Genomic DNA, 24,414 nt, shown 5'->3' on the forward strand with positions numbered 1-24,414 from the left:
TGAAATATGCTAACATTTTATGCAAACGTAAGCTCTTTTCATTCTTAACCCCCTGTATTTAAATTTTATGTGTTTTTACTCTTACATTCTTATGTCAATTCTAACTTGATTTAGTCTCCACAGGTTAATGACACTTGGACTCATAAAATTTTAAATATTTAAATTTTACCTAATCTAATATTTAACCTGAATTTCTCCCACATGTTTTAAACCCATGACTTCTTGAAGTGTCTTTGTTGACTAACGAGAAAAATAGGTCCCTCTTCTCCCCATTACACCTCTCCATGCATCTGTGAACAGTTATCACGTGTCCCCTCTGTCTTCTCTCCTTAAGACTGAACATTCTCCCGTCTCTCTGCCTTTTCTTAGTGGCCCCATTTTCAAAGCCCTTCATCATTTTTGGCTGCTCTCTTTTGAAACCTCTGGCAAATTTGCCTATGTTTTTTAAAGTGTGCCATCCCAAACGGAATACAGTGCTATCAAGGGCTGAGGATTGCCAAGCAGAGTCCGATAATCACCTTATTTATTTTATCCTTGACAATTCTAATACAACAAAGGGTGACATTACCTTTTTCCTTTTTTTAAACAGCATCTCACTACTTTTTCTAAAATGTTAACTAGCATAGATTAGAACTTCAGAGAACAAGAATTAGTAAAATTAATTTACTAATCCTTCTTTTAGTCACATTACCTAGAGCATCGTTCCATAAATATTGGTACTTAATAAATATGGAGTGGGTCTATGAATATTACTTATACCCAGAAATGGTAATGTTTTAATTTTTGTTTGATTTGATGAAAATTATGATCCTGCCATTCATGATTAAAACATATGAAAGATTAGAAAATCTATGGATGATTTCAATTGGATTACTCAAAGAATACAATGAAATTAGCTTTTTAAAAGCAAGTCATTAGAATGAGATGAGTAAAATAAAAGTTTTACTTAATTTTATTTATATATCTCTTCATGAAAGTTTCTGGAAATTCTATCAGAAAACCAGAAATACAAATTATGAAACTAATTACCAACTAACTTAAAATCAATTACTGTATGTAATGTGATAGATGCCCTTATGGAATTTAGCTGGGCTGTCAGGCTTGCTTAATATTTGATTTTTCAGGACCAAATCTAGAGAAAATATGAAAAGGATTTGGCAAGGTCAGAGACTACAAAGCTGTAAGCCTTGAGCTTCCCTTTTATCTCCTGAGCAGAAAAGAAAAAAAAAAAAATCCTACTTGCTGTTCTGACTGTCAAAATACAAGCTGGAAACCCAGTAGATATCTCAGGACTATCTTTTGGGGGAACTAGTAAATGAGAGCAGAAATTGTAATCTCATGCAGATCAGGAGATTAGATTTAAAGAGATCTGAGGTAGTAATGATACCTTTTATCCTCTAAGTATTAGGAACATTTATCTTATCAGACTGGCTAAAAATCTGTTGCCACAATGTTATGCAGTGAGAAAATATCGAGTGTGTCAGTGACAATGTAGCTAATCTTCCTTAGCTATTCAGATGAGAAATGACCCGTAGTTTAAACATAGCCCTTTCTGGGAGAAGGGAAGAAAGATCAAGGAGTCTCCACCACCCCAGAATAAATTACACATCCTGGACTGCAGAATTTGTTTTTTTAATACCTGGCAAACATATCTTTAGTATGGCTTTTCATTGACAGTAGACTAAGCCAAACTAACCAAAACACTTTTCATCAAAGCTTTGAGAATATCATTAGCTAAAATAAACACCTATCTCTTGAAAATAAGGCCCCCAAATTTATGATGGTTCAGTTATCAAGTATCTATTAGAAATTTACATTATGCTAGAAATTTCAAGAAGGGCCTAAAAATTATAAAATGCATTAAAAAAAAAAACTGTTTAATCGGGCCGTAGGGCATAGGGATATAAAAATGATAAAAATGGGAATAAAAACAATCACTTCCATAAATGGTATTGGTAAAACTGAACAGATACATGCAAAACAAACAAACAAATAAACAAACAAAAAACCCTGAAACTATACCACTGTCTGTCACCATGTACAAAAACAACTCAAAATGCATTAGCTACTTAAATGTAACGCCAAAAATGCAAAACTCTGAGAACAAAAAATAGGCAGTAAACTCTTTGACATCGGTCTTAGTAACATCTTTCTGGATACATCTCCTAGGGCAAAAGCAAGAAAAACAAAAATAAACCAATCAGACTATATCAAACCATAAAAGCTTTTGCACCATGAAAGAAACTGCCAACAAAATGAAAAGACAACCTACTGAAGGGAGATATACTCACAAATGGTATATCTTACAAAGGACTAAGATGCAAAATACATAAAGAATTCATACAACTCAAGATCAAGAAAGCAAACAATCCGATTTAAAAATGGGCAGAGGACTTGAATTAACATTTCTCCTAAGAAGACATACACATGGTCAACAGACATGAAAAGATGTTCAACATAACTATCAGGAAAATGCAAATCAAAATCAGGATGAGATATCACCTTACACCTGTCAGAATGGTTATTATCAATAACACAGCAAAGAATAAGTGTTGGCCAGGATATAAAGACAAGGAAAACCTTGTACACTATTGGTGGGGTTTTAAACTGGTACAGTCACTACGGAACAGTACAGAGATTCTTCCAAAAACTAAAAAGAAAACTACCATATGACCCAGCAACCCCACTTCCAGTTATTTATCCAAAGAAATAATAATAATAATAAAAACCCTAATTCAAAAACATATATGCATCCCAAAGTTCATTGTAGAATTATTTCGAATAGCCAAGATATAGAAGCAAGGTGTCGATGGATAGATGAATGGATAAAGAGCATGGAAAATACACATACACACACAGAGGAACATTACTCAGCTATAAAAAAGAATAAAATCTTGCCATCTGGGACAATATGAATGATTTTTTTTACTTAGTGTAATGCCTAGAGGGCATTACACTAAGTAAAAAAGTCAGGCAGAGAAATACAAATACCAAATGATTTCACTTATATGTGGAATTGGAAAGAATATATTGACAAACCAAACAAAACCTGAACTCGTAGATAAAGAGAGCTAACAGTTGCCAGATGGGAGAGAAGTGGGGGGATGGGCGAAAAAGGTGAAGGGGATTAAGAAGGGCAAACTGCCCTTATAAAAACAGTCTTGGGGATGTAGGGAACAGAATCGATAACATTGTAATAACTATATATGGTGACAGATAGTTACTAAATATATTGTGGTGATCAGTCTGTAAGGTACAAATGTCTATCGTGTTACACACCCAGAACTCATATTGTATGTCAACTGTAGTTTAAAAATAACTTTTATCCACCCTGCCCCCCCATCCCAAAAAAAGACCTGTTGAAAAGAAAAAGAAAAAATAAATTAAAAAAAAATGATAAGCTCCCACCACCAATTTCGATTTTTAGCCCACTTCACTACTGGATAACATTTTATGTTGGTGACTACGATCTAATTCGTGAATCTTTCCTCTCAGTCAGGTGCTTCATCCACATATATGGCTATTTCTTCTTCGCTGTCTTCACCATGTATGCCCGAATGCTCTTTGTTCCCCCAAGTTCTATCCAGGGCCATGAGTCATTTGACCCATCCCCATGGCTTCGATTTCCATTCATATGCTGGTGGCCTCTTTTAAGTTAAGAATCTCTGGTTGCATATTTGGATTCAAGGTACTTTGAGCAAAAGAAGGAATTTATTATCCAGAGATAATGCTGTGTTCTAGAAGTCAAGTCCAGGAACATAGCCCAGCTTGGGGAAGGTCCAACTTCGATTTCCTGTGAGAGCCAATCAATCCTGCTCTTTGAAGGCATTCATACTTGTCCTGACAGCGATCAGTAGAGCGAGGTCTGCGTATGACGGAGGTGGTCATGGTGCCTTTACCGAGGGAGGCAGGGGCAGTGGGTACGATGGAGTAGTTATGTGCTAGACCATGAACTTGCAGGATGTCTGAAACAAGCACCAAATTGATGTATACACTTTTTTTTTTTTTAAGATTGAATCCTAATCCAGTATCTGTGGATTTTTTGGTGCTATCGTTTGCTTGGTTTTAGTTACATCACACTATTGGGTATAAAAATGCAGTATATTATAACTGTTAAAGCAATCAAACATTCATGGATTCCATTCTCATAAGGCCTGTGAGTGCAAGAAAAAAGTCTACTGGATTCCAACTACACACTCAGCCCAATAGTATCTAGCACATAACAGAGACTAACAACAACAAGAACAAAGTAAATAGGGAAATTAATCACTTGGACAAACAGCTAACAGACACTGCCAGTGTCTTTTCCTGAAATGTGATGTTTAAAAAGCTTTCATTTCATGTACGCAGGTTAGGTTGTATTCCTAAATGTATTCTTACACCTGCTCGCAGAACAGAGATAATGTTGCACATCAGATATAAGGGGAAAAAAAAATCAAAATAGGATACTTGCTGAAAGTTTTTAACGAGGCATTAACAGCTCTGTAAATTAAAGTTTTAATTTGCACCGTTTTATGAAGTAAACAAGGAGAGAACAGCATCAGATGCAGGCTGCAGCTTACCGCCTCCCCTCCACACAGTTTAAGTGAGTGTCAAATTGATTTTGCCATCCTTAATTATATTTCTCTAATTTTTTTCTGACTACTGAATTTATAAGTATGCAGAAGAAATCAGTTTTCAGCAAACTATTTCTCTCAGTTAAACTTAATAACATAGCATATTAACACCAATTATGAGAGCTACAAAATACATTACAGAGGTGCCACAGCATCAAAGCAAGAACTGGTCACCTACACACGCAAATGTGCATTTCATATTTTTATTGATTAAATTCTTTCTTATGATAAGATAACTGAAGAACAGACAAACAGCCCTGTCTAGAAGAAGTTCTGTCCTAATGTGAAGGACATCAAAAGAAACCTTATTCTGTAGAGAAAAACAATATTTTTTAATTATGTAGATTTTTCTTATCATTAGTTTAGTAAAACTGATATCCTGTTTTATAATATATAGTGGACATCAATTTGTCTCAGGTGAAATTTGGAGTGTCGAGCCTACTCTGAAGTATGTATATTGCTTTAGTCTCTATAGAAAGGCATCCAGGACCAGTAAATTAAATATAAAAATTGACTGATTTTTCTCTGAAGTTAAAGCAATTTTTCCATTACAATGGAGGTACATGGTTCTTATGCCTGAATATTGCAAGAAACACCCGAAGAACTTTTTCTTTTACCTATTTTAGTGAGGTATAATTTACTTGCAATAAACTCCATCCACATAAAGGTACAGTTCCGTAAACTGAGAGATGAATGCCCATAAAACCATCACCAGGATCACTACAAAAAGTGCCATCACTCTCTCGTCCTCAGCCCCAGGCAATCCCGGATCTCCTTTTTGTCATTATAGTTTGTACTTTTAGAATTTTATAGAAATGGAATTGTCATTAAGTACTCCTCTTTCTTTACTCAGCCCATCCACTAAGATTTATCCATGTTGTTTGTATCAAGTAGCTTATTCCTTTGTATTGTTGAGTAATATCTCCCGGTATGTATATGCCACATTTGTTTATCCATTCACCTGTTGATGTTTCCCCCGCCCGCTCTGGTGAGCAGAGGTTCACGAATATTTATGTGCATGCCATTTATGTGGACAGATTCTTTCATTTCTCTTAGATCAACGCCCCTGAGAGGAATAACTGGATCGTATAGTAGGTGTATGTTTAAACAGAGTAGATATGGAGATCTTGTTAAAATGTAAATGTCTAGCTACTTCCTCAGAAATTAGGATGGAATAGATCTGTGATGGAATTCAGAATTTGCCTTTTTTTTAACCACTACCCAGGCAAATTTTTATAAGGAAGATCTTCTCACATTTTGTGAGATATCTCATAGACAAAACAGATTGATGACTTAATGAAACAGTCACTTTTAACGAGTCGGTCTCTAAAAAGTAAAAAAGTAGCAATCCAATTTAGCAAAACCCTCATTAAAAACATTCCTGGATCAGACCCCAATCTACACGGTGGTCTTATAAAAATGATAAAATTGCATTCAAAATCCTTACTGCAGTAGTATTAAAAGCCTCTGCAGATTTGTCTCCTTATATTTCCACCTCGCCAAGTGCCCTTCTCCTGGCTTTCTAAACTCTGGCTATACTGAATTCTCAGTTTTGTTTTTATGTTAATTTGTTTGTTTATATACCATGTCATCACCCACATCAAAGCACTTACATGTGCTACTGTCTCTACCTAAACTGCTTACTTCTCTTTTGTGCCCAACTAATTTAAACTGTATTTTTTCAGATTCTAAAACTCCTCATCTAGGAAGCCATTGTGAATTCTCTTAAACTGGGTTGAACATTCCTGTTATTACCTATTATAATAGTTTTCCATATCTTACTTTTGGACTCTGTATACCTGGAATTTTTTCTGGTAACCTTTCAAATTATAACAATAAAATGCACAAGTTATGAGTATCTATTTTGATAGGTAGACATTTATAAAGAAAACACATAAACACCTCTCAGACTAACATACAGAATAATCCCAGAATCTCACAAGGCTCTTTTTTTGTTTCCTTTCAGTTATTACTTCATGTTCAACTTCTATCACCATTGATTCATGTTCCTAGTTTTGAAATTTATATAAACAGAAAACTAGATCATTTTCTGTCTAGCTTCTTTCTCTCAGTAAAAGGTCATGAGATTTACCTGTGTTGTGTGAAATAAGTTTTGTGTTTTTTTTTTTTCCATTTTTACTGCTATACACAGTCCATACATAAGAATTTGTTTTCCATTCTATTGTTGATGGAAATTTGGGTTAACATTTTTTGATTATTAGGAATAAAGTTCCTATGAAGAGCCTTGCACATGCTTTTTGGTATATGTATATATAACCTTATTTGGATATGTATGTGGTAGTATATGAGCAGTCTAATCATCTGTCTTTACGCCTTATGCCTATACTGCCTTACCTCCTGCAGCATGGTAGACAGCCTTGATATGTGGTGATTTTCAGTCCTCCAGCTTTGTCCTTCAGTATAAACTTGGCTATTCTACATCCTTTCCTTTTCCGTACAAATTTTAGAGTTAGTTTGTCAATTTCCACAAAAAATCCTGGGATTTTGACTGGGACTACATAGATTCTACAGGCAAAATTAGAAAGATTTGGGATTTAACAACATTAAGTCTTCAAATCCATGACATAAATATGTTTTCATGTAGCATTAGGTCTTCCTGAATTTCTCACATTAATATTTTTTTAGTGTTCATCGTAGAGGTCTTGCATTATCTTTTTCTAGATTTATTTCTAAATCTGTTATATATTTTGGTACTATTATAAGTGGTACTTTAAAAAAATTTTATTTCTCACTTGTTTTTTGCTATTTAATAGAACCAATTGTAGATTGATAGCCAACATTTTTGTAAAATTTCTTTGTTAAATTGAACAATTTATATATTATTTTAAATTTCATGTATATACAATATGCCATCTCCAAAGACAGTTTATTTCCATTTTGATATCAATGTATTTATTATGTTGCTATATTGCTCTAGCTGGTACCAGAAGTACATTTTTAACCAGTGGCAACAGGAGACTTCTTTGTCCTGTTTCTGACCTCTAGGAGAAAGCCTTCACTATTTTGCTATTAGTAGTCTTTTATAAAAACACATTTAGCAGAATGTTTCATTCCTAGTTTGCTGAGATATTATCATGAATAAATATATTTTATCAAATATATTATGGGAGTAATTTAGAAGATGTCATCTTCGTTAGGTTAATAGGATGAGTCACGTAGATTTTTTTATCTTGTTTATTTTCTTAATTATACTTTTTGTTTTCTATTTCATTGATTTTTGCTTTCATTTTTTGTTACTTCTTCAATTTTTTAAGGGTTCTATTTGACATTTTTTTGTTGTTTTCTTCTTGAGTTGAAACTTAAATAATTGATTTTCAACTATTCTTTTTTCCAATACATGCGTTTAAACTTTATCATTTAAGTCTAATACCATTTACTCCATCAGAGATAAAACTGAAATTCTAATTACTGAGATCTTAGTTATTATTTCAGTTCTAGAATTCCTATTCTGAAATATACCAGTTCTGTTTAAATTATGCATTTTTGTGTTCCTGACACTATTAGTTATAGTTATAGTAAAGTTTGTGTCTGGATAATATGTATACATATATATGTGTATAAATGCATATATATTTATACATGTGCATGTGCATATATATTCCTGTATATTACCAACATATCTAGAGTACACGTATGTATGTGCATATATTTGCCAATATATCCAGATTACCTATTTCCATTTTTTGTTTTACTTATTTGGCCTTAATTCTTGGTATTACGGGTAATTTTGAATTAAATACCAGACACTTCTAGACTCTAGTTGCTCTCTCCTTGCAGCGAGTATTTAAGTACTTTGGCCAGGCAAATAACCTTACCCTGTGGGCAGCTGAGATGGGATGAGACCTGACTTCAGCCTTTAGGAAACCTGGTCTATTTCTGGTCTACATCCACTGACTGGATTTCCAGAGAAAGCTGGACATATTCCCAGGGGCCCTGCTCCTCCGTAGTACTGAACTCTAACATTCTGTCTCTGAAGCTATGCTTTCCCCCACCCCCACTTTAATACCATGCAATACAGGAATCAACCAGTCAATCAGAAAGGGGGGAAAAAAAAAGATAAATAAAAAGTCTCACCTAAATAGTTCTCCATATTTCTGGGATCCTGGCCCCACAAGTCCTGGCAATCTTTAAATCACCATAATTTTAAGAAGTTTTATCCAGCCTTTTTTTCTTTTCTTCAGCAGGAGGATTTTTTTGATATGCCTCATAGCTAGAGACAGAAGTCACTTGTAATTATTTAATTAGGTGTTTGATGCATGATTTCGCTGCAAGATTTTAAGCTCCCTAAGGTTAGGGACTGTGCCTGTGTTTCTCAAAACCCTTTCCAAAATACCAATCATAGCATCTGGCAAATGGGGTAAAAATGAATAAGATCTGTACATGGACTGACTAAATAGTTGAGTCCTTCTATTTAAAAGTGAATGTGAAAGCAAAGCCAAAAAAAAGCTTGAAAAATCTGAAGAAAACAGAAAGGGAAAACTGGTGATCAATGTGTGGTTTCTTTATACATTTTTGAAAGGATTTAATGGTACCACATCGTTTAGGGGCACGTAAGGTGAGGATTAAGAAAAGTCTCTTGTTTTTAAAATTATTATCTTGAAGAAAGCATTTATAATAAAGAAGTGAGAGGGAAAAAATGCAGGTGACTAGATTGAGGAGTCTTATTTTTTAAGAAGACTGATTACAAGGAAAAGAGAAGAAACAGAGTTAGATTTACAAATTCATGTTAAAATTTAAGGGTAGCCACTGGAAATGTGGAAATGAGATACAGAACATCTAAGTTCTGAACAAAGAAGACAAGCAACTAACAAAACAAAGATCATAACTTCACAGATTAAGTAAAAAGAAGTGAATGATCAGAGAGGTAGGTAGTAGAGAGAGATTGTAAAAAAAGTATCAACATTAATGTGGTTCAGGCACATGAAAAACATGTATGAAAGGGGAGGGGCATAATTTAAAATTCTCAATTAAAAAATGTCAACCATAAATGCATATGTAATAATGATCATAAAGATATTGTGTGCTAAGCCTTTACAGTGATTCCTGCAGCAAAACCTTATAATAATCCATTTTAAAGATGAAGACACTGAGCTACAGAGCAGGGAGGTGACTCATGAAACATTACCCACAGCATGCTGGGGAGACAGCTTTTAAACCTGGGTGTCTGACCCCAGAAGCTACGCTTTTGACTGCCATCTTTGCTTTCCTTCAGAACGAGAACTCCAACATCAATACCTCCATTGCCCTTGAAATAGAATTCAATCAGTTTGATGCTGTTAATCCATCCATAGCATTGATCACGGCTGTTTATAAAACACTCTCAAGATTAAAAGTGCTTTTTATTGTACTACATATGTTTATTACGACTGTCATCTTAAACCTATTGCAATAAGCCCTAATGATATGTATAGGTAAAAGTGTCAAAATAGTCATTAACTTCAAAATTTAATAAGCCTAAGGAGATTCTGTATCGAAGAGATTTGCCACACCTAGTTTTCAACAACAAAATGCGAGAGCTACGTTAGGACAACTACGTTAGGACAAATAATTTTGATAGCTCTCCAGCTGTCACAACTGACACAGGAGTAACTCCACCAGCAACTAAAGACTGACTGTTCATGACGGTTTCCTTGTTGTCTCTAGTACTATAGAGCTTAAAACATACTTCCTATACATCTCACACCAATAGAGACTAAAAACAAGTGCAATCTAAGACAAAATTCCAAAGTGACACTGAGTTGACTATTAGACCAAGCCCGCAGTTAACATTTCAAACACAGGCAACGTTATAGAAATGCGCTTCGAAATGTGTCACTTTAAAATTATAAGAGTTAAAACATGTGCAGTCATCTTAAACCGGCCTGGGTGACTTTGCTGACTGGGGGAAACATGGTCCTCTCCCACCCATTAATAGTGGCAAACGCCATCTGAAAGCATTTTTAAAGAACCTAGTTACACCTCTCTACGAAACATAGTAAAAACTAAACGATCGTAACGTTTACTTCTTAATAGACCTTTGTCACCATGGGTTCAAACGACTTCTCTTATTCTAAGAATGAGGTATGCCTTTGGATCCTTGTCCCTTTCAATCTATGCAGATGAGCTCGACGAGACATTCCCGTGCCTTCTGCTTCTGCTGCCAACAGAAACGGGTCAGGAGTCTGCCACTTCCCAGGGTCCGACTTCTTCCTCTTAACTTTATTTTCCCACATCATCGCTGCCTGTTCGTTAAACCGCTAGGACATATATGTTGTCCAGTAACTATGGCCAAAATCCAACATCATGGGTTAAATAAAACCTGTGGTTCAAATCTGCCTTGAAAAAACCTGGCATTTTACTTAGTTTTGTTTTGTTTTGAAGCACTTTCTTGCAAAATTATTTGCTCCCAGTCAGAGGAAAACAAATACTAGGCCACCAAGGGCATTGAAGGTCAGAATTAATGCGTTTTTACTAATTAGTTATCTGAGGAATTCTGCCCTACTTGTACCTGCACTGTAGCTGCTTATAATCAGCTTCCCTTTAATGAAGTGCTTAAATGTTCCAATTTACTAAAAATAATAAAAAATAGTAACAATAATGCATAAATACCATAGAGTAAAAAGCATAAAATATGTGCTCTTAAGTATATTGATTTTGGTTGAATTTCCCTTTTCGTAGGCCGGTAATTAATTGTATTTCTGGAACCTAAAGCATTTTAGTTCAGCCATTTTGGGGGAAGGAAAATTATACTGAGAGACAAAAATGTATGACAATCATTTAGTGTCCTTGAACAGCATTATTATGAAGAAAGTGTACAGAGTTCTCATCTGCAAGATATTCAACATCAGTAATCACATTTCTCGTGAAGACAAATAAAAGGGAATTGCATCCAGGTGCACATGTACGTTCATGTCCCCCGTGGTTTGCTGCAGACATCTCCCCAAAGGCGATTCCTGCTTTCTGGGCAGGGTCACCAGTAAAGGCAGTTTAAAAGGCTGGCGTGATTGGCACCTGGATACTACAATAGTCAAACCTTCCCCCAAATGATCATGGACCTGTTTTCGCTAATAGGGAACAAAAAAAGTGTCAAGGAGAGAGAGGGTCGGCTTTGGAATGCCCATCTGAGCAGAGCCGTGCTTTGGCTTTCTCTTTTCACCAGGTTTCACTTGGATTCCTAGCGTTATATGGAAAGGACTAAATTCTTTATGTAAATTAAGCGTATTTACTCTGCATTCCTCAATAAAATGAGCATTTTTTTTTCCCTCTAAAGGCACAGAGATCTCTGCTCGCATCTGCAGAAGGGTGGGATGCTCTGTTGCCATTCCTGTTTTAGATGGAGAAAGTACTGTTAACTCTATGTTACCAGGAAATATTTCTCCATGAGTGTTGATATGCTTTTCTACTCGCAAGATCGTGAAATTATGTTGAATGTGCGGCTTCTTTACACCCTCTGATATAACGCAGCAATCGAATGTCCACTTGATATTGAGTAATGCTCCCTGTATTACTAAATTCTTCGGATTAGTAGACGGAAAGAGTAAATTTATGTTCATCTTCGATTGTGAATATAAAATTATTAAAAATAATTATAACTGCACAATGTAAAAATCTAATTGTTAAACTCACAGATGCTGTGGTAAAAACCTCCATTTTGAATTGTTGAGGCTACTTAAATATTCTATAGTCACTGATTTTGAATCTTAGATGTTAAAGGCATTGGTGATCTAGTATAACTCAATTTAGAAGATAAACTATTTTTATAGATAGTTTATAAATAGTTTATATGTCTCAACGCTAAACAGTTTTCGATAACAAAATTAAATATCACATTTTAACACAGAATATTGCTTATTATTCATATCCCAGATACAACATTTAGGAATACATATTTTCTATGTGTAACGGCAAGTGAATTAATACAATGTTGATTTTATAAATTGCAGAAGACTCTTAGAAAAACTTCTGTCCTATTGTAGGCACTTAATAAATATTTGTTAAGTGAGTAATAGTTAATAGCTAATTTTTAATGACTGTTAAGTAATCTGTCTGGCAGATGCTGTGCAAAGTTCATTAGGTGTGCTATCTCCTTTAATCATGCCCTACCTGCTACATATGAACATTAGTAGTAGTATTATGTCAGTTTTAAAGAAAAGGAAACAGAATCACAAAAAGAATTAAGCGGTTTATCTAATTACATTTAGCTAAAAATAATGAGGCCTGGATCTAAAACTTATCAGTCTGCCCCCAAAGCTCTCACTCTTAATCATATAGAAGTGAGAGAGTAATGTATGATCTTAAATTTATACTATGATGTAAATGACTGATAATGTGTCCTTCCTGGAGATTAGAGTTTTAAAAGAGCACTTGTATCAGAAAGGCGAAGGAATCAAAAAATAAAGATTTGTGTGGTTAATATTTCTGCCAAAAGGCAGATAATGGCTGAGTTCATTTACAATACTAAGCTTAATAATTTACGATATAAAGCAAAATGTTAAGACGTTTATCCATGTGTTTGAATTCTTTTCATTCTATCATATGAGGTAAAGCTATTTAAAGCAAATACTGAAGAAAGCTGAATAATATAAAGAGAATCCTTTCTTGAACTGTAATAATGCGGTAATTTATATTGAGACTTTCAACATTTTGCTTATGACCACTGAACATGTTATGAATGTATTTATAAATCCTTTTACTGATGAGTTAAATCTCACTTATTTTTTTCACACATAAACTATGTATAATAATACAGATCACTGAATATTTGTTTTTGAGTGTTATATGATATCTCCATTCATATTTCAGGAATTATTCGAGTTAAAGTTTGAGATTTTGAAATGAATAATTCAAAATAAAAGCTAAGTTCTTTTTATATAATTATTCACTTTTAAAATATAATTCATCATTATAGATATTTCCAGAATTTGCTTATTAAATTTTCCTCAGAATATTAAAACTGTGTAAGATATAGTGGAATGTGAGTCAAAAGGACCATTTGGCACATAGCACTTCAGCTTGTGTAAAATAATTCCATTCAGATGTTATACATCTAGCTTCAAGTAACCCTTTGGAATTAATTGCTACAGGGGGAAAAAAAAACACCGATCCTCAGATGCCTTTGGAGATACAAATAAATAAATAGCAGCAACACATTTACTCTTTGTTACCCAAAAAGCTAAGAACCGGAAGACAAACCCAAAAAGCTTATTTAGCAAGGTTGGGTCAGGAATACTTCGGTGATGACGATTTCACCTCATTCATTGTTTTTAGACACTTCTTATTCCACAGCTTCCAAAGCACTGCCCACTTGTGCTCTGTCACGTTTCCATGGAAAAAAACACCAGCTTCAGAATCAGAAGCTTCCAATTTATGCTCTAACCCTGAAATTCAGTAGCCGTGGGATGCTGAGGAAGCCACATATGGGAGCTCCTTTTCCTCACGTACTCTGAAGGTAAAAGTACCCACCTTACAGGGCTGTAGAGGGACAGAGAATATACCGCTCATTACACACTCACCTTTCTACACAGTTCAAATGTAAGTCTAAGGAAAGCCATGGAGTTGGTTTTGTAAAATTGTCTTAGCTCATTAACCAGGTACATTTAGTTAAACCATGACTCAACTCAACCAAATTATTCAACTCAATATGCCGGTCGAGCCAGAGGAGCAAACCAATAAGTTGGTGTGGACTGTTTACTTAAAAGCGAGCCATAAAAGTAAGGCAGAGCTGCTACAATAAAGGAGCCAGCGATGCCCCAGAATGTGTCTGAATACAGAGATTCTTATTCTCAGGGAATCACCAAAGCTCCAGGGAGTACTTCCAGCCACAACTGTGATCTCCCTGCCTTGTCCTTCACATGATGTGTGCTCCAAACACATTTTCTGTGCAGCTGGAGGCTTTGTTATAGACAGAAGGATCTTGCTTAGTGAGGCGGGTGTTTACGGCCTAACTTTTTTAAAGAGGAATTTGGAAAACTTCCCAGACGCTACATCTGCCCCTGGTCCTTGCACCTCAGAGTATAAGGCCGGCTAGGGAGACAGCGCAGACGACTAAATTTATTAACGGTGGACGGGCCACTCTGTCTTTCTCTGCGACAACAGTAGGTGATCCTATCAAAAATCTGTCTGCTGGCTAGCCAGCAAATCCAGGTTGACATGTTTGCGGCAGCTCTACTCACATGAGGAAAATCAGTGCTGGTTCCTGGAAGAAACACACCACGAGCCAAATGCTAGCCCAGGGAGAAAGTTTCTATTAACTTTTGATAAAAAGTCTTTTACATTTATCTGTTCCTTCCTTTCAAGACACCTTTTTTTTTTCCCTTCTCCTTCCTTTCTTTGACATTTACAAATATTAAGCAGAAGTTAAGCATTTTAGGAGAGCTCAATGGTCGCATTTTAATGCTCAGTGATGCTTTTGATGTGCTAGGCCAGTATTAAGCATGCATTAATCTCAATATAGCTCAGCTGGAGCGTAATCATTATTCATTACAAATGTACATCGGCAGCCAGCCTCGCTTAAAAGCAAACTATTTACTATTTTAGGTAAAAATAAAACAATGATATTTGAGCTATATTTTCTAATTGAAATTCCATTTCATTGTCCTCAACATATGGAACATTTTAAAGATAAGCTATATGCTCCAAAATGACTTTCTTATGGATTCAATTAATATGATGAGCTTACAAAACATCTCATATTTTGTAAATTTAAAAAAAATGGAAAAGTGAAGTATGTGTCATAGTTACAGTTCTCTATATCCGTAGTGAAATAGTGCTTTTAAAAGCTATATGCATACGGGTAACAGGACTTTCAGAATATTGTAACAACAGTAAGACCAGGAGTTGGGTGAAGAAAATGAGGCAGGGTTACGCAGAGAGGGGCAGATCCTGTCACTATTTCAATTATAGATATTTTGTTAGAGATTTATTTGCCTTCATTTTTATTTTTTAAAAGTCCTGTTTTAAAATATTATTTATATTCATTGCTGAGTTTTTTGTTGCCTTTAAATTTTGTGACTGAAAAAAAAATACCTAACTTGCTTTAGCCGTAGTCCGGGCCCAGGGAAGGTACGTGTTCCACTAAATTAGCTTTTCCTGTAATGCTCTCCACAGAACATAGGGTGTTAATAGTCGTTATAGTTAAAAAAAAAAAAAAAAAAAAAAAAAAGCATAAGTGTTAGGACTATCTACTTGAACAAAGTGAAAAAGCTTTCTTAAAATTCTTTCAGAGGCTTTAATAGCCTGACGCGTACTGAGAATTTCCTGTTTCTCAAACTCACTTGCCTACAGAACTCTTTTCACAGAGCAAGTGAATAATATTCTGAGAAACATGTTCTGGTAGTATTCTAAGACATTTTTAGCACATACTTTGATATAAGAGCCTTTCACATGTATTTTTTCCTTTTCTCCACCTTTTTTTCCTCCCAGAACTCTAAAAAGATAGACATGTTAACACAATCAAGCTAAAGTTATCAAAGGTCTGAATTAGCATTTTATAAATAGGCATAGTAAAAATTCACAGAAAACGCGTTGGGGCTGAGCGCCTCTTAAGTGAAATGCCGTCAAACACACTCACCGGTAAAGTCTGTATTGACTGGGTGAGCGGAGCTGGGAAATTTATAATATCCATGTCCTCCGAAACGAACTCCTTTCATCACCGTGGCCCTCGGAGCTGGCAGAGACGCGTCTCTCCTCTCCAGCTGGTATGCGGGCGGCGGGCCGTTCACCTCTGCAGGTGCAAACCATCGGAGACGGACGGCCGTGCTGTTGACCCCTTCGACCGCGGGAGGCCTCAGGCGGGCTGGGGCTAAGGGTTAGAAAACACCGGTTACCTGCAAGGGTTTGGTTTCTAGCTCCAGACACAGATATCCACACTTCTGTACACATGCACTAGTGTGCATCACACTCAAAATCAAATCCATTAGGGTCTCAAGTACTCATGGTTCTAGAAACGGAAACACAAGATGGAGTTTATCTAAAACGCGAATAAACAGTTTAAATGGCCAACAAAAGAGGGCAGAGCAGAGGAAGATGCTGAACTACCCCTCCCAGGAGCTGCGGGGACTCCGGCCTACCTGCCAGGTCCCGCAACCAGTCCTTCACAGAGACCTACCTGGCCTGGAGCCTTTTGCCCCCGAGCCAAGGGAGCAAAAGGAACCACAGGGCGTCAGCACCCACCTGGCGTCCCGGCCCCAGGTGCCGTGAGCGCGTGCCCAGCTCCGAGAGGCCACTTCGCGGAAAGCGCCAGCCAGGGCGAGCCCGCGCGGAGACTGCGCGCCGGGCTGGCAGGGGCGGCGCGCCCCGTGGCGGGAGGGGCGGGCGAGCGCCACCCCCACGTCCACGTCCGGGCGCGGGCAGCGCTCTATGCAGCCGCTCTGGCCTGTCTGCAAGGTCTCCCGAGCCCATTTCCCGGGCCAAAGGGACCAATCAGAACCAAGCGCGTTACTACATGCACCTGGCCGCCTCCCAGAGCTGCTGCCCCCTCCAGGCCTTAGGCTCCCACTCGGCTCCTACCAGCCGCCCCAACCACCTGGCACACACGGCCCGCTTGTAGGTAAAGTCAGTCTTTTAAGACTGAAAGAGATAGTTATTTTGTCTAATTCATGTAAACAAACATAGAAAGTCAAACAAAATGAAAAGACAGAAAAAGAGCTTTTGAATGAAGGAACAAGAAAAATACCCAGAAAGAAACCCTAAGGAAATGGAATTAAGTAATTTTCTGATAAAGAATTAAAATAATAATAATAATAATAAATGGTCATAAGGATGCTCATCAAGCTGGTGGGACACTTAGGGAGAACTTTAACAAAGAGGCAGAAAGCTTAAGAAAGAATCAAGCAGACATGAAGAACGCAATAACAAATGAAAAACATTACAAAGAATCAACATCAGATTAGCTAACACAGAACAGATCAGAAACCTAGGAGATCAGCCGAAATCAACCAATTAGAACAGCAGAAAGAAAAAAGAATTAAAAATAAAAAAAAGATGGTTTAAGGGTCCTCTGGGATAACACCAAGTGCACAAACCTTCACTTTATAGGGATCCCGGAAGGAGAAGAAAGGGAGAAAAGAGCAGAAACTTTATTTAAAGAAATAATGGCTGAGAACTTCCCTCACCTGGGAGAGGAAATGGATGTCCAGGCCCAGGAAACAGGGAGTTCCAAACAAGACGAACCCAAGGAGACCCACACCAAGACATGCTGTGGTGAAAATGGAAAACATTAAAAATAAAGGATCAGTCTTGGAGGAAGCTAGAGAAAAACGAGTTACACACAAAGGAACCGCTGTAAGGCTATCAGCGGACTGCTCCTTGGCAGCTTTACAGGCCAGAAATGGCAAGACGTCTTTAGCGTTGAAGGAAAGGAACCTACCGTGTAGAGTCATTTGCCCAGTCAAGCCGTTGTTCGGTATTGGAGAGATGGAGAGTTTCTTAGACAAGCAAAAACTAAAGGGCTTCGTTGTCATTAAACCATTTTTATAAGAAACGTTAAAAGGCCCTCTTATAGAAGGAAAAGAAAGGCCATGACCAGATGTTAGAAACTAGGAGAAAGGGGAAACCCCCCCAGGTAAAGCCAAATAGTCAATAAATACAGCAAATCGGACATTTAAAAATCTGCTATGAAGGTTAAAAGAGAAAAGTATCGAACTCAATTCAAACTACAATAAGTAGTTAGGAGAAACACATCACAAGAAGATCTAAAATATGACATCGAATTCATAAAATGTGGAAGGGAGAGGAAAAATGTAGCCCATTTTGAATATATTTGAATTTAAACGCCTATAGGATTAAAATAGGCTGCTATAGACAGAGAATGATCGACAGAAATCTCGTGGTAGCCACATGCCAAAAAACTTCAAAAGAGACACAAAGAATATAGAGAAAGGAACCCAAACAAGCTACTGAAAGAAACCCCACAGCAAACCACAAGGGAGGAGATCAAGAGAAGAAGAAAAGAACAGAAGACAACTATAAAAGCAGCCTAAAAACAATTAATAAAATGGCAATAAGAACATACTTATCAATAATGACTTTAAATGGAAATGGATTAAATGCCCCAATAAAAAAAAAATAGCAAGACTGACTGGATTAAAAATCATGACCCATCTATATATTGCTTAGAAGAGACTTCAAATGACTTAGAAGAGACTTCAAATAAAGACAAGGCAGACGGACAGAGAAGGGATGGAAAAGATATTCCATGAAAATAGAAATGGAAAGAAAGCTGGAGTAGAAACACTCATATCATACAAAATAGACTTTAAAACAAAAAAATCTGAGAAAAGATAAAGGATGTTACATAATTATAACAGGATCAATCCAAGAAGAGGATATAACAATCATAAATATGTACCCAACATAGGAGTGCCTGAATATATAAAGCGATTATTAATGGATATAAAAGGAGAAATCCAGAGTAATACAATGAAAGTAGGGGATTTTAATACCCCACTCCCATCGATGGATAGATTATCCAAACAGAAAATCAAAAAGGAAATAATGGCCTTAAATGTCACTTAAACAAGATCTACTCAAACATTTTTAGAACATTTCAACCAAAAACTAAAGAATACATGTGTGTTTTTTTTCTTCTAAAGTTGCACCTGGAACATTCTCCAGGATAGATTACATATTAGGCCACAATAACAAGTCTCAATAAATTCAAGATTAAAATCATATCAAGCATCTTTTCTGCTCACCATGGAATGAGACTAGAAATGAAACTGGAAAAAAAACACAGATATGTGAACACTAGACAACATGCTGCTAAACAACAAATGGATGAAAGAGGGAATCAAACAGAAAATCAAAAACCATTTTTAAACAAATGAAAATGAAAACACTTTTCAAAATTTATAAGATGTAGCAAAAGCTGTTCTAAAAGGGACATTTAAAGCTGTACAGGCCTACCTCAAGAAACAAGAAAAAGCCCAAATAAACAATCTAACTCTCCATCTAAAGGAACTAGAAAGGAACAAACAAAACCCAAAGTAAACAGAAGAAATAGTTAAGATCAGAGAAGAAATAAACAGAATAAAAATTTAAAAAACAATAGAAAATATCAATAAAATTAAAAGGTGGTTCTTTGAAAATATAAATAAAATGGACAAACCTTTAGCCAACCTCAACAAGAAAAAAAGAGGGCCCAAATAAATAAAATCATAAATGAAAGAAGTTACAACCGACACCACAGAAATACAAAGAATGATTAAAGAACACTATGAACAATTATACGCCAACAAATTCCCCAGCTACCCCCTTCTCTGGAAAATTCCCCTTGTGTGAATCAGAGCTGCCTCACTCAGGAGCCACAGAACCTCCCATGAAACCTGCAGCCAGCAACTACCTGCCAGTGACCACCAATGACGAAGCACAGCGTCCCTTGTCTTAAAGTGCCATTAATTTGGGGCTGCAAGTCACAGAGGCCAAGCAGGACGAAGGAATGATTGAAGTGGGCCGGATGGGGAGACCAGAGAGGATGTGGGGTCTAAGAAGTGGATGGGGACAAATGGCCTCGATGCTCACAGATCCTGGGACCCTGGCATTTCTTTGGAGGCTCCTGGGCAATCCCCAGGAGTGATGGGGGCTGAGATTTTCCCTACGACCTACTGGAAAAGTGATCAGAGGAACTGAGGTAGTGAAAATGAAGTTTTGGGTTTTTTTTTCTGAAACAGTTGAGTTCATAGGTTGAGATTCAAGCCCACTGTGTCAGCTATTTGAGAAGTGAAGGTGAAGAAAGGAACAAATGTCATAATCGCCGAGTCTGTATTTAAAACACAGCCTTTTCACAGACACAAAGTCTTAGCCATTTACAATAAACAAATTAAAATAACGTGAACATGAGAATTGATATCTTTAAACCATAATTAGAAATTCACCTTAAAACAGTTAAGAATAATAACTATTTGTTGCTTTCTAGAAGCTTGGCCAGCTTTCCAAAGAGAAACAATTGGTTGTGATTTTACTTGAACTTTTATCGAAGAAGAAAGTTCATCATGTACAAAGATAATTAACAATTCCTTTAGTCTCCTGCCACTGCAAACTATGTGGTATTTTTATTTTTACATATGTATGAATCTCTAAATTATATGCATGATATCCCTTAGTATTCCTTGCCAAAAATTAGCTAAATGGTGGGTTCTTTAAGATTTCTTTCTACCAGCTCTGATCCCTCTTCAAAATAATCCAAAACAAAATGAAAAGCTAGGCCATCCAGAAATGTCTTCTCCCACTCAGCTTCCCTTCAGTTTGCAGCTCCATCTTTGTATAAAAATGTCTGCTGGCCATTGCTGGCTCCGAGCTTAACTAGGAAGGAGGGTGGTCAAAGACTTTTGAGTCCTGGGCCTAGGGAAGAAATGGAGGACCAATGGAAGACCTAATACATTATTGTCTAAAATTTGCTACTTCGAAGAACAAAAGTTTTGAGTTCTTCCGTTATATATATATTTTTGCATTCTCTTTAAGATTCACTAGTGTTCTGGGACAAAAGGACGTAAACTTTTTAGTTTGAAAAATACCACCTATTCCTATGATAGCCAATAGAATTTTCTCTAATGATGGAAATGTTTTAGATCCAACTGTCAAATGTGGTACTTAGTCACATGTGACTGTTTGGCAATGGAGTCTTAAAGTTAATTTTAAATAAGTGTATTTTAAATTTAAATAGCTATAAATATGACTACTATGGCTTCCATATTAAAGAGCAAAGATCTAGAGAATCACAACTTATAAATATTGGGTATGTTGACAATAGCATTTCAACTAAATATTTCCAGAAATTATGAATAAGTGTTCCAAATGTAAATAACTGGAGTTTAATTGTTGTTTAAAAGCAACCTCTTCCTCAAGGTTCAATTTGTTTGACATTTGATATTTCTTTACTTTATCCCAACCACGCAGCTAAACGCAGATAATGACAAAGCTTTAGTATTACTATAGTATTCAGAATCCTTTTCCCATTGATAGCATAATCCACAATCATTTCTTAATCAGGAATGTAAATTCAGAGTCAAATAAAGCAAAACAAAAGAAATTCCAGCAACTGAATAGTTATTTTTTTTTTTTAAATATCTCCTAAAAGCGAGAACGTGTGCTTGTTTTTTTGTTTTTTGTTTTTTTAATTTGGCAAAATGATTATAATCAATAAGGGCACACTAGCACTGAGAATCCACTAAAATTGATGTTGACTATTTAAACTCTAATAAGAAGCACTAGGAGCACTTCTAGATGCACAGGGGAATTCTCCCACCGAGCAATTAGACTATTCTTAGAAAGTCAACTACAGAGAATGAGTTGAACTAGAGTACATATTTTTTTATTCTCTTGCTTAAAAAAAGACCAAACAACCTTCCAGCTGGTATGTTGAAGGTTCACTTGGAAGAGCCAACCCAGTCTGTTTGAAAGGTGAGCATCCTACTGAGTCATTATCCTCAGAGTCCCCCTAAAACCTAAGGGGGAATTTTCAATCAATTAAACTAGACTGGTTACACACACGCATGCACACACGCACATACAAGGATGAGAAGGAACACAGATACTCCTGAACTATTAAACTCGTGCACACACACAGAAAATTACTGAGAGGGGAAATTAAAGCTTATTTGTCAGATTATCAGAGTAAAGGAATTATAGGTATAAACTTGCACATCTCAAAACAGTAAATTAAGAGACAACATAGAATAATGGAAAGGACTCTGCAGACTTTGAAAGATTATATTTCACTTTCTAATTTCTAGTTCTATATGATTTTTTTAAAAAATCACTTAAAATTTATATCTGCCCCAGTTGTCCCATCTATAATACGAGGATAAATTTTCAGGGAATACTTTGACGATAACTGCTTTTAAAAACAATGTACCTAACTCCTTTATGTTTTACAAAACAAATTTCTATATCAATACAAAGCACTGTTATTACCAGCCAACAACACATTTTTCAAATTATATATAATAAAAGGATATAGTTCATCCTCATTCAAAATCTCTCTGTATTTAGTTAGAAAATCCTCTCATAAATGTGAGTATAAAATGGATCTTCAATATCCATCATTTCAAATAATAACATACAACATCTGTTTTCACTTGGAATAAAATTACAATGTTCTTGTGTTTTTTACTATAGTTCTGTAATCTGATTTCTGGCTTTTCTATTTATAAGAATGCTTTTATAAAATGTTTGATAATATATATTCTTTATGCAGCATATTACTTTATAATCTGATTAATAACATATCATTGTGCATAAATTTACACTTGCAAAATTTATGTAGTGTGGAGTCTGAGCATCACAGAATAAGAACTGAACGCTCAATGAGCAGAAGCTCTTGCTGATGACGAGTCTTTAAAATCAAATCTTTATTTATTTTCAAGGAAGAGTTTGTTGTCTATGAAGCCTGCATGGCTGTATCCATATCTTAAAATGCTGTCAACTGTCTATTATGAAGACAGGGACCCGAGAACGAACAGCTTTTCCATGTTCTGGAAGTGTGTGGGAGCACACTAAATTAAGACATCCTCAGGCACCTTGTCAATAGAAAATGATTTTGACTTTTTCTCAGAAATGCGCAACCGTCACAGAAAATGCGATCTGCCAAACACAGATAGGCCAGGACTCAGACCAGAAACCCAGGTCATGAAGCCATGAATGTCTGTTTGGCAACTGACCCACTTCAAGTGCTTTCCCATCACTGACCGGAAGAGGACAGGGTTCTCCCTGCCCGGCCCTCAGAGATCACTCAGCTCTGCTTTGTTGACTCTTCTCTAACTGGATGAAAAAGGAACAAATTCTCTTTTACTATCTCCTCCTGTGTTTCTCATCTCCTTCAAGAGAGAGTACGTATCGTGGAGCTGATTTAGAAAGGAGAAGATTTAGATTCTAGACTGGCTCTTGGCTTATCCATTATCCGGTCTCTCTGTTCTTCAGGCCCTCATTTGTGGAAGAGCGTGACAGACCCCGTTATGTGTAGGGCCTCTTCTAGTTTCAGAGTTCATGACTGAACATTCTCAGGTACTGCTTCTCAATTAGTAAAGCAGAAGGGTTGCTGGGCACATGGACACCTTCGGTCCTCCAGGAAACTGGCTGAGTTTATCCCCTTCCACTCTGAGCCACCATGCTTCTTGACCCCAGTATGGCATATAAATATTATAATTTTCCTATATGTTCTATGACATACCCAAAAGCCAGAAAGCACTGCTTTCAGAGAATGCAAGGGACAACACCTCCTCGGTGAATAAACACTGCCTTAACCGGCCGTCATTCTGGTGATCAACAACGACGTGCACATAACTAGGATCCTACATATGGAGAGAGAAGAGAATCCGCAATTTCTGAACTGCATATGGAGCAGCAGTGATGAGAGCAAGCGCCATTCCCTGAAGTCCGCCATTAATAAAAGGTAGTTGCTTGGACTGTAATTATGGCATCTTGCTGCCCAAACCTGAAGCTTTTATGGGGCTTATGCAATTAACTACTTAAATGCATCGTAACACTTGCTTCTCTGACAGCAAAATATTGATTTTTTAATCATTTTCAAGTCTCTTCTAGCACAAATAAATGTACTACAGTTACAATTAATGCACTGTGTACATGCATTAAACGCTGGTGTGACACAATTTATTATTTTGTAATATGTAGAATTGAAGTCTGGCTTCGCAGAAAGTAGCATCGCTGACATGTTGGCATGGAATCTACCATGGTCTTTGATACTCCAAATTCTCTTAACTCCTAAAAGCTAGAGACCTTTTTTTATAGGATACTAAGGGGGTGCTGAATATACACTCTCTATACATATATATACATACATAAC

The 24,414-nt window shown here is 36.4% G+C and overlaps 1 protein-coding gene across 1 annotated transcript in view; it reads right to left on the reverse strand.

Annotated features, from left to right (window-relative positions):
• Window positions 1–24,414, reverse strand: part of USH2A (usherin) — a 576,091-nt gene that overhangs the window by 359,887 nt on the left and 191,790 nt on the right. Inside the window, 1 exon segment of the mRNA XM_039883360.1 lies at window positions 16,186–16,416. Within this exon segment, the coding sequence (XP_039739294.1) occupies window positions 16,186–16,416 (231 nt within the window).

This window comes from Pteropus medius, unplaced genomic scaffold, assembly GCF_902729225.1.
Source record: "Pteropus medius unplaced genomic scaffold, Ma_sr-lr_union100, whole genome shotgun sequence".
NCBI lineage: Eukaryota > Metazoa > Chordata > Mammalia > Chiroptera > Pteropodidae > Pteropus > Pteropus medius.